Source organism: Scardinius erythrophthalmus (genome assembly GCF_964197995.2).
Source record: "Scardinius erythrophthalmus genome assembly, chromosome: 17".
Lineage (NCBI taxonomy): Eukaryota > Metazoa > Chordata > Actinopteri > Cypriniformes > Leuciscidae > Scardinius > Scardinius erythrophthalmus.
In genome coordinates, this window is record NC_138237.1 from 4,147,983 (window position 1) to 4,165,984 (window position 18,002).

At 35.7% G+C, this 18,002-nt stretch overlaps 1 protein-coding gene across 5 annotated transcripts in view; it reads left to right on the top strand.

Moving 5' to 3' along the window:
• Positions 1-18,002, top strand: part of wdr7 (WD repeat domain 7) — a 125,860-nt gene that overhangs the window by 43,583 nt on the left and 64,275 nt on the right. For all 5 annotated transcript variants that reach the window (XM_081391890.1, XM_081391893.1, XM_081391891.1 and 2 more), the window contains 3 exons: positions 78-163; positions 7,492-7,610; positions 12,696-12,819. In XM_081391890.1, the coding sequence (XP_081248016.1) occupies positions 78-163; positions 7,492-7,610; positions 12,696-12,819 (329 nt within the window). The remainder of the gene's footprint in view (positions 1-77; positions 164-7,491; positions 7,611-12,695; positions 12,820-18,002) is intronic.

Genomic DNA, 18,002 nt, shown 5'->3' on the forward strand with positions numbered 1-18,002 from the left:
CACACACACTCCTCCTGGTGTGATGTTGAATTCTACAGTATGTGTGTTAAATATTTCATTGGGCTTTTGTGTTTCAGACCCCCAAGACCAGGAGCCCCCGAGAGCCCGAGACACAGCGGCCCTCAGGCCTCCAGCCCGGCCCTGCAAGGGCAGATCAAACAAGGTGAGTACAAAGATCTGCCCTCGCTGTGAAACAAACACACACAAAACACTCGGACTCACACTATCTTTTTTTTTTTTTTATGTAATTATTATTTTATATATAATATAATATTATTTCAAACTTGAACCATGATTTGACTAATCAGTTGTTGTCGGGTAGATTCATAATGTTAAATGCAAGAGTTAAAATGCAGTAAAGATAAAAAAGTATTTGCATTACGGGTGTGTGATATCAATATTAATATTTTTATTTATTATTATTTTTATTTTTTTTATTATTATTATATATATTTTTATTTTTATTCAGAGGAACTATAACTTGACTAATCAGTTGTTGTCGGGTAGATTTATAATGTTAAATGCAAGAGTTAAAATGCAGTAAAGATATAGAAGTATTTGCATTAGGGGTGTGCGATATCAACAAATGTATATCTTAATATTTTATTTGATAAAATATAAAATTTTATAAGATATAGAAGTATTTGCATAAGGGGTGTGCGATATCTGCAAAAATGTATATCACAATACTTTAAGATATTTTTTCAATAACATCATTTAAAGTTTATTCTCCTTTTCATACTAACATAGGTTTCTATTATCTAGTGCACTTTTCTTTCACTGTTTGGTTTTTAGATGCTTTCTTCCTGTTCTGCATGCCTTGCATTTCATATCGTCCAGCTGGAGAAAATGCTGATCTTAGCAAACGCCAATAATAATGCATATTGTTTGGCATTGAAGCTCTGTTATGGAAGATTCTAGATAACATGCACCAGAAAAATGGTCCGGTTTAGTGCAGGGTGTCCGTTTAAACCCTGTTAGTAACACACACAGACACACACAATATTTTATTTTATCTTATTTTAATGTTTTATTTGAGGAACCGTGATTTGACTAATCAGTTGTTGTCGGGTAGATTAGGGTGGTCCTTATCAAGTCAAATTTTTTTGTGCAAAATGTTAGTCTTAACCTTTTATACTGTTCCTTTTAACTTCAAAATTAGAAATATGCAAAAATGTTGACAAAAAAATAAATATTTAGAGCTAGCTCAATCATGTAGAAGATTGCCTATGTTAAGCTGTGCGGCGTTATTGTGATATGCAAGTAATATTAAAAGTTGCTGCAAATGAACTACATTTTATTGAAACCAGAGCAACACTGACATGACAACAATGACAACAATCCCTCATTTCTGATGCTCAGCAGCCAGTGTTGACTTTCTGCAGTCTGGATAGATCCGCCGGTGATCTTCCACCACATGAAGGAGAAACTGCAGCTGTTCTTCAGAGTGTGTGAGATAGCCACTGTATTCTTGAATCAGAGCCACTCCGGGTCAATTTCAAGGAACGTAATGTCATTTTTTAAACCATAAAATGTGCTCTAAACCCAAACAATAACCAAGGCGATCATCAATAGAAATATGTATTGATTCCAGGAAAGGTAAATCTGCTAAACCGGGTCATGGATGGATTAATCTGGATTTAGTTTCTACAATAAGTAAACTGAGATATGTATCTAAAATACATATTTAGGAATATATGGTGCATTAGATGCTTTTATGGAGATTTTTTTGGAATTTTACTAGCCAGGTAAAATACTAAATCAAATTATCTGTTTTTACCTGTAATTATTATGTTACTGACATAAAAATGGGCATGCTGTATTTTCTTATATAAAGGAACAATTTGAAGGGTTAAGAGCATGACAATTGGAGACTTTAAAAATAAGGACCACCCTAGGGTAGATTCATAATGTTAAATACAAGAGTTAAAATGCAGTAAAGATAAATAATCTTGTATTAGGGGTGGGTGATATCAACAGAAATTGATATCTCAATATTTTGGGGGGTTTTATCAATAACAGTTCAAGTTTATTCTCCTTTTCATACTAACATAGCTTTCTATTATTTAGTGCACTTTTCTTTCATCCTGCCTTTTCTTTTATATATATATATATATTTATATATATAATTAATTTTTTTAAATGCATTTTGTTTGGCATTGAAGCTTTGTTAGACAACTTCTAGATAACATGCACTGTTTAGTGCAGGGTGTCTGCTTAAACCCTGTTAGTAACACACACACACACACACACACACACACACACACACACACACACACACACACTCTTCCTCCACACGTGCCCTAATTTGTCCCCCGTCCCGAGCTGCTATTGTTGGGCCACAATGGAGGAGGACTGTGAATAATGTCTTGTGTTCAGTTGCTCACGCCACACGCCTGTTTGGCTCATTCACAGGGAAGTGTGTGTGTGTGTGTGTGTGTGTGTGTTGTGTTCTTCTCTTCGACCAGAAGGCCCTGCAGCGTTTCTTTCTAATGCTAAAGTCTTTCACCGCACAAAACACTGCCAGCCCTCCGTGTCCGCCGTCCTGACACGCGCCTGTCCGATGAATTCTCACGCCGGACCAGATTGCGTTTAGAGAACGTTATGATCTCTCTCTCTCACACACACACAGAGAGAGAGAGAGAGAGAGAGGGTCCTCTGAGATGTGTTGAGAATATTGATCTAACACTTCTCTTTAGGTTTGTACACATAATGAAAGTTATTCAACGCGTGTAGCGTTTTTCCCCTCCTCTCGTTTCCTCGTATTGATCCGGACGGGTTTGTGGAACTGCTCAGGTTGTGTTATTAAGTGTTTTTTAATGGAGTCGTTCTTTAAATCGCGTGCCGAGATAAAAGCCGAGCGTGTGCCGACAGAAACATGCAGATCTCGCTGTGCGTTGTGGAGAAGTTTCAGTCTGAGAGCCTGCTAGTTTTAGCACAGGAACACTGACATAAAATATGTTTTTATTGTCATGAAGTGCTGAAGACTTTTTAAAATTCACCTTTTTTCATGTCTGTCGTCTTTGATCGATATATGCTATTGTATGATCTAGTTAACAGACTTAAAATGTAAATAAAAACTTGATTGAGGACTGCATTACTAGTGTAGTAACGGTTAACCGATATGCTGAGACTGAGCCGTATTTATTGATATTTATTTAAATATATACTTAATATAAATATATATACATACACACATAAGGGGTTCGATTGCACGGTGTTGCATAAGAAATCGATTTTGCATAAGGGGTGTGCGATATGGACAGAAATGTATGTCTCTATTTTATTTTATTTTTATTATTATTATTATTATTTATTTATTTATTTATTTTTATAATGGTGACTTTAACAGTTCAATGGTAGCTGATAAGAAGTCTACAAAATATAGTGTAAAATCCTTAATTTACATGATGTTTATGATATTTACAGAAATGCATTTCTTTTAAAAGTGTATTTTATTATCCACTGACAGATTTTCCCTTTTATAAATAAAATAAAGTTCTTGTTTTCATTCTACAAAGATTACGTTCTATATTAAGGGCACTTTTTTCTTACACAAAACAAAACAAAAAAGAAGATTTGTTGTTTTGCACAGTGAAATAAAGCCCGTAGCTGCAGTTTGCGCTTATTTACCAAATCATTTTGTCAGATGAATTCCTTTAACCGAGTTTAGTGTTTTTGTTCTTCCCTCATATGTAACATAATTAAAACATATTTTCCTGATATTTTGATGGTTTACTCGAGCTGTGTTTCCCCTCTGGACGTCAGGTTTGGTCGCAGCATCACTGAGGATGATGTGCTCCTAGAAAAACACCTTCCACTTGTTTGTTTGTTTGTTTGTTTGTTTGTTTGTTGAGGTTTTTCTCTCATTGCAGGATCCCTGTCTCTCTGTCTGCATGCATGGCTTCGCTCTACCATCTCTCTCTCTCTCTCTCTCTCTCTCTCTCTCTCTCTCTCTCTCTCTCTCTCTCTCTCTCTCTCTCTCTCTCTCTCGTTCTCTCTGCCATCTCTCTCTCTCTATTTCTCTCTCTCTCTCTCTCTCTCTGTATCTCTCTCTCTCTCTCTCTCTCTCTCTGCCATCTCTCTCTCTCTATCTCTCTATCTTTCTCTCTCTCTCTCTCTCTCTCACACACTCTCTCTCGCTCTCTCTATCACTCATGGGATTTGTAATTCTTGCTCATAATTGTTAACTTTACAGGTGCAGCAAAATGTTTTGGATCACTTGAGTATGAGCAGCATGATTCTGGATAATTTGAGACAATTATTTGAAACAAATAACGTTATTTTCTCGAGGTTCTGACAAAATGTAAATTTTTTTCTAAGTCAGTTGAGTGAATGATTCAACGACTCACTCATAAAGACTTCATTTGTTTCATAACTGGATGATGATTCAGTGTTTTTGAACAAATCTCTTGAGTGAATGATTCAGTGACAAACACATTTTTTAACAGTCACTTGTCGCCACCTACTGGTGCAATGATGTAATTGATACAATCTTTGATATTTGATATTTGAAGCATCAAGTTACTTTCAAAAGGTGATTTACTCTATTTTGATTGCTACTGTAGACATCAGTGTTTATATCCGAACTATAATCTTTTATTCCAGTGCTTCTGTGATAATATGAATGATTGTAAGACAGAAATAATGAAACTGTGTGGTTGAAAAGACTGTTTGTGAAGCTGATTCATATCTGCAATAATATATATATATATAAGAACCTTTTCTCAATTGAACTTTAAAAGGTTCAATTGAAAAACTTTTGTTGAATTAACCATATTTTATCCAGGTTTCAGTATAATGCTTTATACCACAAACATTTACTATGCTAATAAAAGTTTCCATCTGGAAAGCACTATAATAACAGGAATATAATGAAAGCTTTAGTAGCGTTTATTAATATCTGATGATCCGACAGTACAGTAACGGTTTTAGGGCAAATGCTGACTGAACTACTTTTGTGGAAGTTGATATTAAAAACTATTGAAGCAGATTTTATTCTTGCTGCTTTATGGACCCGTATTAGCTATACAGAATTTAAAAAATTTGAACTTAATACATTAGCATTTTTGTACTTAAATTCAAATGTTTTGTTTAATATGAAACAGCAAAGAAGTGTCTAAAAATGATTACAAAATACATTTATTCTGTAATGCTTAACATTTTTAGCCTTTTGTTAACATTAGTTAATACATTAGTTCACAAGTATTATCAATAAAAAATACTCGTAAAGCATTTATTAATCTTAGTTAATATTAATGTCAACATTTACTAATACATGAAATAAAAATCAGAAGTTGTATCTGTTAATATTATTGTGGACCATTAACATTAACAAAGATTAATGTTTATCTTAGTTAACTAATTTTAGCTAATAAGAGGTCATTGTCAAGTGTTACCAATTATTCTTATACATTTATAAAAAAAAAGAAATTGTCTACAATATTGGTTTTGATACCAGTCGTTTTTTGTGGAAACTGTTACCATAGTTAATAATAATTATAAAATCTAGAATTTTTTGTGATAGTCACACTAATAACCATAATAACCAATTACTTACTCATTTTTAATTTCTATTTTTTTTCCTGTGTCCATGTGAGTGTTCAGTGCCGATGTATTCAGTTTATTTTCATTTAATAACAGCCGCTTTACTCTTCTAACACTGCTGGAGGCCTTTCCTTCTTTCTTTCTTTCTTTCTTTCTTTCTTTCTTACTTTTTTCTTTCTTTTTAATTTTCTTTCTTTTTGTTTCACTGATCTTTTCCTCTCTTTTCAAGCTGCCGCCGCTGTTCCGTCTTCTGCTTCAGGAGTGTCTCACTCTCCCTCGTTCAATGAAGGTATTCTCTCTGAATAAAGGCCTCTCTCTCTCTCTCTCTCTTTCTCTTTCTTTAGCCGCGCTCGTTTTCTCTCCCTCTGCTTTCCGTCCGCCTCGCGCTCAGTGCCTGTGTATGTTTGTGGGATTTGTTCTGTCACTAGGTTCACTATTCTACTGTACCTTGTGCTTGTAGTCGTTTTCTGTCTGTCTGTCTTTCTGTCTGTGTCTATGTATGTGTCTTGGACTGCATGCTTACTTTATACACACACACACACACACACACACACACACACTCACGTTTATCTTCAGATCCTCAGTGTTTTAATAAACATCTTTATGAGTGTAAGAATTAAATCCTTAAAGCTGTTGTTTCTGTACTTTATGTACTGTAGATATAGAAATAAAAACAATTCTAAACATTAAACATTTAAACAAAATAATAGTTTACAATAAGGTCTTATTTGTTAACATTACCTAATACATCAACTAACAAAAACTAACAATGATCAATATATTTGTAAAGCATTTATTGACCTTAGTTAATAACAGTGTTCATGTTCTTGTTGGTTCACACTTAACAAATACAACTATTATTAGTATATGTTAAAATCAACAATATTTAAGGTTAATAACTTTATTGTTTTTGTTAGTTCAGTGTTTACAAATGAAATCCTATTGTAAAGTGTTTATTATTTCAGAGATGTTTTCTTCCATTTTGCATTTGGAACATTTTATTTTAAACATATTTAGAAATATTTTAAAATGCTTCTGAAAAAAATAAATAATAATAATAATTTAAAAAGAAAGAACATTACCCGTTCCCACAATGCATTATTTTTTTATAAAGAATTTAGTCATATAAAAATACATTTGGATGTAAAATTTACCACTGGTGAAAATCATTACAGTAAGGTTAACATTCGTTTACTACATTAGTTAACATGAACTTACTGTGAAAATGACTGCAAAAGCATTTATTAATCTTAGTTAATGTTAATTTCAGCATTTACTAATATATATATCTATATATATATATATATATATATTTAAAGTCTCTGTTAACAATAGTTCATGAACAAACAATAAACAATACTATTATAATTAACATAAACAAAGATTATTAAATGCTGTAAAACACATTGTTCATGTTAGTTAATATATTAACTGATGTTATTGTAAAGTGTTTTAAGCAAAAAAGCAATTGAAATTTTAATTAAAAAGAGAGCCAAATATGTAGCAAGTAAAATGTAGAATTTTCCACAAGCTGTTTGAAAAATACATGGTGGTAAATGTCAAGTTATATTTTTGTATCAATGTTTCTGCTTCGCACTTCTTTCCCTTCTTAGAGATCCAGTCTAGATTTGTCTTTTTTTAAATCAGTTTTAATAAAGCGATGGCCTGAATGTATAGTAGTTGTTAGAATATTTTCCTAAAGGTAAGTTTGTCGATCTTGTTTCACAAAGAAATGTAATTTCTTTGAAGTTTCTCTCCTCAGAAGTTTTCCCGAAAGCTGTTCCATATATTTCTGATATATGTGATTCTGTGTTGGATGTTGCTCATCATGAATATGAAACGTTGCTCATGTTTTTCTAGGGTCCTGTCAGGCCGGGCTTCAGATCTGCAGGGCTGTTGTGTATCGCTGTGATTGACTCTCTGTGTGATTGTGTGTTTGTGTAGGTTGGAGTCAGCTGGCCGCCATGCATTGTGTCATGCTTCCTGATCTTCTGGGTCTGGATAAATTCAGGCCTCCTCTACTGGAGATGCTGGCGCGCAGATGGCAGGACCGCTGCCTGGAGGTATTAAAGTGTATTACTAGGGGCTTTCGCACCGGAGGAACCTTTTCATAGTTCCTAGAACTATTGGCGGAAGTTCCCGGATTTTGGCGCGTTCGCACCGCAGGAACTAGGAACAATTTTAGTCCTAGGAACTCCTTTTGGAGGAACTAATTGAGCTCCTATTTCAGAGTCCGTCTAAACCAGCACTATAGGAACTACCCGTGACGTTAGTGTACGCTGATTGGCCGAACGCACGCGAAACACCAGCACCTGCCATTTTTAAAACAGCTACTGTATATGTAAACACACAGATTATAGCCTATATATTTACTTCAGAAACTAACTCTACGAACAGGGAAAACAGTGATAGATGGACCTCTCAACCTTTACACTGAGGAGAAAATCCAACGCGACTTTGAGGGGACCAAGAGAAACATGATTATGTATTTTTGCTCAGCAACACTGGACATAAACCACACGGCATACGCTAATACCTTTTCACTACTGTCTACTTTCTATGTATAACAGTTCTATCTAATAACGTATTAGAAAAGACTGTTAGACAGATCGTCTAACAGTAAACTAATGAACATGGAGAATGCGAGCACTGTTTGGTAGGGGTGCACGATAATTCGGCCGCCGATATAATATCGGCCGATATGGTCATTTTTTTTTCACATCGGTATCGGTCCGATGTCAAAATAGGGCCGATGTGAACAGGCCGATATTTGACGTGTGAAGTTGAAGATTAAGTTACTGATGCTGACTCCTGCAGTGAACGCGCCTGAGAGAAATACACATTTCATACAGATGACATAAGCAGAGAACAGTCTGTTTTCTTTCATTTTGAATTGTTCTGTTTAAAAATAGATGTTTCAAGCTTTCTATATAGGCTATGTCTCAGGTCTGTGAGGCAGGTAGGTTTCGGTTCATTTGAGACGCGCTTCAGTTCACGCGCTTTCGCCTCCATGTCCTGATTAAATATTTTCTAATATTTACTTTGTTTATTTTTGATGAAACATTGATCAAAATTAAGATACAATTAATACAAAACGAAATTAAATTTAAAGACAGTCTTTGTGCTTTCTGTTTGAGGTCTCTGTGAAAGTTTTAAAGCAGTCTTTGGACGTGCGTTACAGAGAACTGTCCCGTCAGTAACATTGTTAACGCAGTTCAGTGCGACTTATGATTTTTCCCTCATGACACATTTTTGATTGATCGTTTTTTGACTCGTAGATATTTGAATATTGCTTGATATTTGATACCCGTTCGAATTTGATTTTTTCTCAAAAGTGACCGCACGTGTGATTTGTGGATTACTGATAAGCGCGAGTGGAGAAACAGGCGTTTATTATTCATTCTCAGTGTTGAGAAACGTAGCCTTCATGTGTTACGTTATTGTGTTGATAATAACTAAAGTAGCCTACCTAATTATGTTACATATTTATTTTGTATGAAAACTAGCGCGTTCGTTACTTATGGATTAAAAAGTAGGCTACCGATGTATCAGTGCTGCGCGAGCTGTCCCTCACAAACACGGACGCGCGCACACAGAGAGAGAGAGAAGATAATTGTAAAATGAAAAATTGACGGGCTAAGTTTAAATTTTGTTCTTGCTTGTTTTTTTTTCTTTCAAAATGTCAGAAAGCATTTTGTATTATCCATCCGATCCGTGTTTTTGAAATTCGTTAAATGACGGACGTTTTACTGTTAACACAGCCCATATGTCGGATTCGTCTTATAGCCTACTTGTTATTATTTTTAGAATAAGTGATTCGTTATGCTATTATTGGACTCCTGTCTAATCATTGTCAACTGTTTTCTATAAATATGTTTGTATTGGCTAACATTTATTCAGCTAATGCGTGTCCTGTTTAAAATGTGCAATGTTCAAAGGCAAAGACAGCACGTCACAAATATAAGCCCTTTTCCCTGTGGTATTTAGTATCATATTTGGATATTGGAATAATAAATTAAGTAGCCTATCTTAATTGTACACAATGTTCCTGGTTTTTTTTTTCCTGTTTTCTAAGGGTTTCATAATTTTAGACAAGTTGACCAGCACACATTATATGCAATGCAATATAATGCATGTGTGTCGTATGTGTGACATATTTTGCATACAGGTAAAGGTGCCCAATATCAGTCATTTCTAAAGTAAAAAAAAAAAAAAAAAGTGTTTTGGAAAATAGCTCTTTATTTGACAATCATTAAAATTTGTTTTCTATACAGAGATATCGACATCGGTAAATATCGGTATCGGCCATAACAGCAATATTAATATCGGTTATCGGTATCGGCCACAATTTTCACATCGGTGCATCCCTACTGTTTGGCTATGCCGTTCTCAGCGGCATCAAAATAAAAGTCACAACAACACCTAGGGGAACCATTAGTTCTCGGGGAACCACCCTGGCGGCTAGAACTATCCGGTGCGAAAGCCCCAATTAATATTTCAATAATTACATATTTGTTTATTTTATTCTAATATTTTTTTAGGGATGCACCAATATGAAGATTTTGGCCAATACCGATAATTCTTTATATTTGTAAGCCAATAACCGATAATTTTTAATATTTGCAAGTGAGTCAATAACCGATAATTCTTTATAATTGTAAGCCGATAACTGATAATTCTTTATATTTGTAAGCCGATAACTGATAATTCTTTATATTTGTAAGCCGATAACCGATAATTCTTTATATTTGTAAGCCGATAACTGATAATTCTTTATATTTGTAAGCCGATAACTGATAATTCTTTATATTTGTAAGCCAATAACCGATAATTCTTTATATTTGTAAGCAGATAACCAATAATTCTTTATATTCATTATTTTTTATTCAAATCTTTTTTTAGGGATGCACCAATATGAAAATTTTGGCCAATACCGATAATTCTTTATATTTGTAAGCCAATAACCGATAATCCTTTATATTTGTATGCAGATAACCGATAATCCTTTATATTTGTAAGCCGATAACTGATAATTCTTTATATTTGTAAGCCGATAACCAATAATTCTTTATATTTGTAAGCCAATAACCGATAATTCTTTATATTTGTAAGCAGATAACCAATAATTCTTTATATTCATTATTTTTTATTCAAATCTTTTTTTAGGGATGCACCAATATGAAAATTTTGGCCAATACCGATAATTCTTTATATTTGTAAGCCAATAACCGATAATTCTTTATATTTGTAAGCCGATAACCGATAATTCTTTATATTTGTATGCAGATAACCGATAATCCTTTATATTTGTATGCAGATAACCGATAATCCTTTATATTTGTATGCAGATAACCGATAATCCTTTATATTTGTATGCAGATAACCGATAATCCTTTATATTTGTATGCAGATAACCGATAATCCTTTATATTTGTATGCAGATAACGGATAATTCTTTATATTTGTAAGCAGATAACCGATAATTCTTTATATTTGTATGCAGATAACCGATAATCCTTTATATTTGTATGCAGATAACCGATAATCCTTTATATTTGTATGCAGATAACGGATAATTCTTTATATTTGTAAGCCGATAACTGATAACTTTATATTTGAAAGCCGATAACCGATACAAACACACACTTATAATGTTCTCATGATAATTTTATGTAGCTTATATGACAGACTTTTGCTGTGCAAGTTCCCTTAACTGTATTTTCCTTTTTTGAAGTGATTTCAATCATATTTCAAGCAATTCAAAACCATCATGGTGAACAGTGTGCATCTGAAGCATCTCAGCTAAAGAAAGTAATACACTTTTTATTTGGCTTTAAGATATCGGGCAAATTTTTTTGTCGGGCCGATAACAATAACATTAAAAATAACATAAAAAATGTACATATATTGGCCGATACTGATATGGTTGCCGATATATCGTGCATCCCTAGTCCTTTGTTTTTATGAGCCATGCGATCTGTGTGTGTCAGAGTGTGACGCCCGTGACCGCAGAGGTGTCGTACGTCACACTGAGAGAGAAATGAGGAAAGACTGACGGAGAAAGAGAAAGAAAAGAAAGAAAGAGACGCTCTGTTAAGCATCCTTAATCCTTTTTCTCCAAGGGTCCCTCTCTGTCTCTCTCTCTCTTCTCGCATTCACTTTCACTCGTATCTCGCAGCTTTAGCACCTGCTAACCCCGCGGGACAAAGACACACACTCCATCTCTCTCAATGGCTTCTTTTCAGGCTCGTGCTTTATTCCTGCGCTTCATCTCAGCGGTCGGGCATTTGAGTTCGGCTGCCGGGGCTTCAGTTAGAACTGCACTTTCTTAGAGAGAGTCTTTTCAACAGGAGCATGTGTAAACCTGACACGTGTGTGTGTGTGTGTGTGTGTGTGTGTGTGTGTGTGTGTGTGTGTGTGTGGCTATAACTCCACTTTCTTAGAGAGAGCCTTTTCAACAGGAGCATGTGTGTAAAACGTACACGTGTGTGTGTGTGTGTGTGTGTGTGTGTGTGTGTGTGTGTGTGTGTGTGTGTGTGTGTGTGTGTGTGTGTGTGTGTGTGGCTATAACTCCACTTTCTTAGAGAGAGCCTTTTCAACAGGAGCATGTGTGTAAAACGTACACGTGTGTGTGTGTCTGTGTGTCTGTGTCTGTGTGTGTGTGTGTGTCTGTGTCTGTGTGCGTGTGTGTGTGTGTGGCTATAACTCCACTTTCTTAGAGAGAGCCTTTTCAACAGGAGCATGTGTGTAAAACGTACACGTGTGTGTGTGTGTGTCTGTGTGTCTGTGTCTGTGTGTCTGTGTCTGTGTGTGTGTGTGTGTGTGTGTGTGTGTGGCTATAACTCCACTTTCTTAGAGAGAGCCTTTTCAACAGGAGCATGTGTGTAAAACGTACACGTGCGTGCGTGTGTGTGTGCGTGTGTGTGTGTGTGTGTGTGTGTGTGTGGCTATAACACTTTCTTAAAGAGAGCCTTTTCAACAGGAGCATGTGTGTAAAACTGACGTGTGCGTGCATGCGTATGCGTGCGTGTGTGTGTGTGTGTGTGTGTGGCTATAACATTTTCTTAAAGACAGCCTTTTCAACAGGAGCACTGCAGTATCTGTGTGTAAACCTGATGTGTGTGTGTGTGTGTGTGTGTGTGTTGCAGGTTCGAGAGGCGGCCCAGGCTCTCCTCTTGGCTGAACTGCGCAGGATTGGTCAGTCGGGCCGGAAGGACACCATTGATCTCTGGGCTCCGTATCTGCCGCAGTATGTGGACGCTGTCAGCTCCCGTAAGTGTTACACTGAACACTCCTGCACACACACACACACACACACACACACACACACACACGTCAGGTTTATATTCAGGTTTATAGAGAAATAAATAAAAGTTTAATAAGACAGACAGACAAACAGATCCATCCATCCATCCATCCATCCATCCATCCATCCATCCATCGTCTGTCTGTCTGTTCCAACTTGTATTAATTTCTGTGAAAACTGGCACCCTAGTGCGTCCATAAGCCCTTACAGTGGCACTGCAGGATTACAGGTGAGAGTGTCAGAGAATGTTTTCCACTTCTTGGCACACACACTTTGATGTAGTTGGCCAGAGATGAACCAGCACAAACGCTCTAGGTCGTGGGAAGAGTTTTCCAGCAGATTCTGTGGTGAATCAGGAATCTTTGAGATTCACCCCAGGATCTCAGCGATGGGAAACGCTTTGCTTTCCGCTCTCAACCCCAGACACGTGGAGTTGAGTTTACCAGCGCTAACCTGGCCATCTCAAACCTCCAGACACGCCGCGCATCAAAGCAGACGAGGAGTGTGAAAACACACGGGGTATAATGTGTCTGCGGCGGTTTTCACACTCCGTTCGATTGTTTGGTCCAAACCTGCGTTCGATCCCTCCCTCGCAGGTCTTATTTCAGTGTTTGTGCTGTATTGATGTTCCTCAAACATTCTGCTTTGAGTTTGTTCTGAGCCTCTTACGGCAGATCATTTCTGTTCTTTGTTTTTGTACTTTATACTTTTTAAGAAATTGTCGAGCACAGGTTTTTTTTTTTCTCTGTGTTGATGCAATTCCTATTGAAACAGGACATTTCGTTTCTATGTTCTGCTTGCAGGTGGTTTTAGGGGGCGGGGCATTCTCATTCTAGAGAGCATCTGATTGGACAAAAATCTGTGTGGTACAAGATGAGTCATCAATATTTGTGATCCGTTTTCCCATAAGATAAAGACTTTTATATTATAATTATAGATGTGTTTATCTGCTGGAGCGAGAAATACATTTTAGATGTTCAGATGTTCAAATAAATTCTGTTCTTTTGAACTTTCAATTTATTGAAGAATCCTGAAAAATAAAATGTAAGGCGGTTTTCTGTGTAGGCAGTAGACGGATCATTAGAGTTCAGAACAGAGCCATAATGTCACCTATAGTATATAAAACATCTGTGTGTGTGTGTGTGTGTGTGTGTGTGACATTGTGTGTGTGTGTGACATTGTGTGTGTGCTTTTGTGTCTGTATGTGTGTCTAAAGTCATTTACAACAAGAAAGCTTCTGTGTGTGTGTGTGTCTCAATGGGCCGTTGATGAGAGGCAAGCGGTGGCCCCTGGGAACGGTTGCCATGGTGACGGTTGCTGGTCAGTGTAATGTAACCGTGGCAGCAGTGACCTCAGCAGGGTACAGAACTGAAGGGGTCAGTGAAACCGATCTGCCCCCCACACACACACATTTATTGAGTGTGTAACAGTACGACTGTCTTTTGCCATTTTAGTATTTGCTCTTTTATTGAGATGATATTTTACAACTAGATGTTTAGAAATGCACACACACACAATTACATACACATTCTAAAACACACTCTCACACACACACACAAACACACACACACACACACACACATTAATGATTCAATTAGATTTAACTTTTTTAATATTGCTTTTTTATTTTCATTTTTAGTGTTTTTAATGATTTTCTGCATACTCCAATTTAAGTATGCAAATGCATTAATATGCATAAAAAATACCCATCACATACATTTTGTATAAGGTTATTTATTTTTAATTGGATTTTTACTTTTTTGGTGAGTGATTGCACAACAAAATGAGGGGGAAAAAATCACTACAGTACAATAAAGAAAAATCTAATTTTGAAATTACAATTATTACAATTAAATTATTAATAAAAATTACATTTTTGTTTTTCCATGCAAACCATAAAATGGAAACTATCTGAAGCAGATTAAAATGTACAGTTTATATTGTACTTTGAACAAATTGAATCGCAATATTTGGCATTTTGACTTTCATCACCGGAATTTTTTGGGATATTTTTGGAATTTTTTGGGATATTTTGGGAATTTTTTTGTTCATTTTAAGCTTTTTACGTGCATAATCTATACACATCTATAATTTAAAGTCTTTATCTTATGGAAATACGGATCACAAATATTGATGACTCATCTTGTACCACACAGTTTTTTGTCCAATCAGATGCACTCTAGAATGAGAATGCCCCGCCCCCTAAAACCAACAAGCAAGGTAAAATACAAACACGAGTACAAGTTAAACTCTGTGACTCGCGGACTAAATTTGTTGACAGTTTTGAGTCGAGAGTTCAACGAAAGCTTTACTGTTGTCATTCCTGAATCATAAAATACAAACACAGGGACCAGGCGTTTAGGTGTGTGTGTGTGTGTGTGTGTGTGTGTGTGTGTGTGTGTGTGTGTGTTCTTGTACAGTAAATATGGTTTATGACTGAGGACACAAATGTGTATAATGACATGGGTATTGCAGTGTAAACACGGTTTATCTCCTGTGTCCTCATAAACCAAACGGCTTTAAAAAACATACTAAATGGTGTTCAAAATGGAAATTCAAAAAATGCAGAAAGAGTGTGTGTGATGGGTAGGTTTAGGGGTTGTGTGTGTGTGTGTGTGATGGGTAGGTTTAGGGGTTTAAGCAGTAATAATAAACGACTGCTCTTCGACGGCACCTTTTATTTCATTTCTTTATTTATCTTTGGTTGTTCATTCGCACGCCTCTTCTCACATACGCACACACTCTCTCTCTCTCTCTCTCTCTCTCTCTCTCTCTCACCTTCACAACTCAAGCTTGGCTCCCTGTTAGATGTTCAGGGCTGGGATTTACCCAGAATCCCCTGGGGTGATGAGCGGTGGGAGGGTCGGATGAGCAGGTGATTAAAACAGGCCTCAGGCGGTTCTTCAGTGAGAGACGGTCAGGCCCACGGATGTGCCTGGATAATCCCACACAGCTCGCTTAGTTTCCCTGCGCACACACACACACACACACCCCGAGGGCCAAAGCCATCCACACACTAAAAACCCTCCATGCCAGCCGTTTATCTTCTAGGAATATTCCGGGTTATTTACAGCTTAAGCTCTATCGACAGCATCCGTGACGAGCTGTCAATTACCTCGGAGAAGAATTTACTCTGGGAAAACCAGCAACAAAACTCCAGACAAAACACTGAAATTGTAATCTCTCGATTTTCATGTGCGCTTCCATAAAACATTATGATAATTATTCCTAATGCATCATTACGCCAGTCTTCAGTGTCACATGATCCTTCAGAAATAATTCTAGTATGATGATTTGATGCTCAAGAAACATTTATGATTATTATCAATGTTGAAAACAACTTGTGGAAACTGAGATGCATTTTATTTTTCAGGTTTATTTGATGAAAAGAAAGTTAAAATTAGACTGTGAAAACAAACACAAAAATATCATCCAGACAAAAAAAAAAAAAGAAACAAATTGAAATTGTCATTCATTCTCTTCCAATCTTCCAGTTCAAATCTCTCACTTTTCATTTGCACTTCCATAAATCATTCTGATAATTATTCCTAGTGCATTGTTTTGCGTTATGTATTGATAATTTACGAGATATAAATGCCATTTGGTTTCCTTGGCATTGTGTCTCGATGCATGAAGTTACTGTGTGTGTAAGAACGAATGAGATTGAAAACTGCAGTATTTTTTGCGCACACAGTTGTCGTATGACTTCATAAGGTTTGGAATATAATGCATAATGCGTTGTTTTATGATTCTTTGATGGGGTATTTTTTGAGTCTTGACAGATCTAGTCACCATTCCTTTTTATTTATTGAAAATGAATGACCGTTATTTTAGTTTTATTGATTTATTTTTATAGTTTGTATTCATATTTAATTTTGTTTTGGTATTTTCTGTTTTCATTTTAAAGTACATTTTGTTGTCATTTTTTCAAAAGAAAATCTTAGTTTTTGTCTATTATTAGTGTTTTTGTCTATATAGTTTTTGTTTAGTTTTAGTTATTTGAATATTTTAATTAAAATAAAAAATATATATAGATTTTTTTAATATTTTATTTTATTTCAGACGGGAAACTAAAACTAAAATATTACTAAAATATGCAAAAAAAAACGTTTCTGTTAATTGAAATGAATGAATTCATTGAATGAATAAGTGAAAATATAAATATTAGTTATAAAAAATATACACTTAATGAACATTAGAAATGATGCCTTGACAATAAACTGAAATAAGATAAGTTACCTAAATAGCAATATTTAAAAATAATAATAATAAAATGACAAAATCACTAAAATTAACAAAAATGTATTAAATTAACACAAAAACTAAAAATATAAAAATAAAAGCTAATTCTAAAATTATACTATAAACTATAATAAAACTAAAAAGGAACGAAAATAACACACATTTTTGTTTCAATAATAACCTGGTGTGAAAATGTATTAAAATGTCGATCACACTTTAGTTTAAGGTCCAATTCTCACTATTAAGAACGACTCTTTCCTCCATAAACTCATAATTACTGCTTATTAATAGTTATTAGTGAGGCAATTGTTAAGTTTAAGGGATGTAGAATATGTGCTTTATAAGTGCTAATAAACAGCCAATATCCTATAGTAATATGCATGATAATAAGCAACGAGATAATAATGAGAGTTAGACTAAAGTGTTGCCAAAGTGTAATCTTTGTGCTCCATGGAAGCGAGTGAGTGGTTTTGGACAGATATGTGTGTGTGCGAGTAAATATTGACACAATGTTCATTTTTAGGTCATGTCATGAATCATCAAGTCATGAATATCCCAGAATACTCCACTCTGCATCATTTAAGATTAGTTTCATCATCTGACACGTTTGATGCTCAGAAAACATTCCAGCACGAACTGGAGTCGTGTGTGTTCGGTGGCCTTTTGTTCTCGGCACCTTCATGAAATGATGGTACTGTAGTGTGTGTGTGTTATAGTGGTGTAAAGTCAGGCTCGGGTCGTGCTGAGAAACGTCCTGACTGCAGCTGTGCTGAATATTAAAGCGTTCCCCCGTGAACAGAGAGAGAGGAGGGAGAGGGAGGACGGGTTAACAAGGCCGATGTGTGTGAGCAGTGTGTCATGCTTGACACGGGCGTTTGACCTCGCTGGAGGCCCGTTTTACCCCACC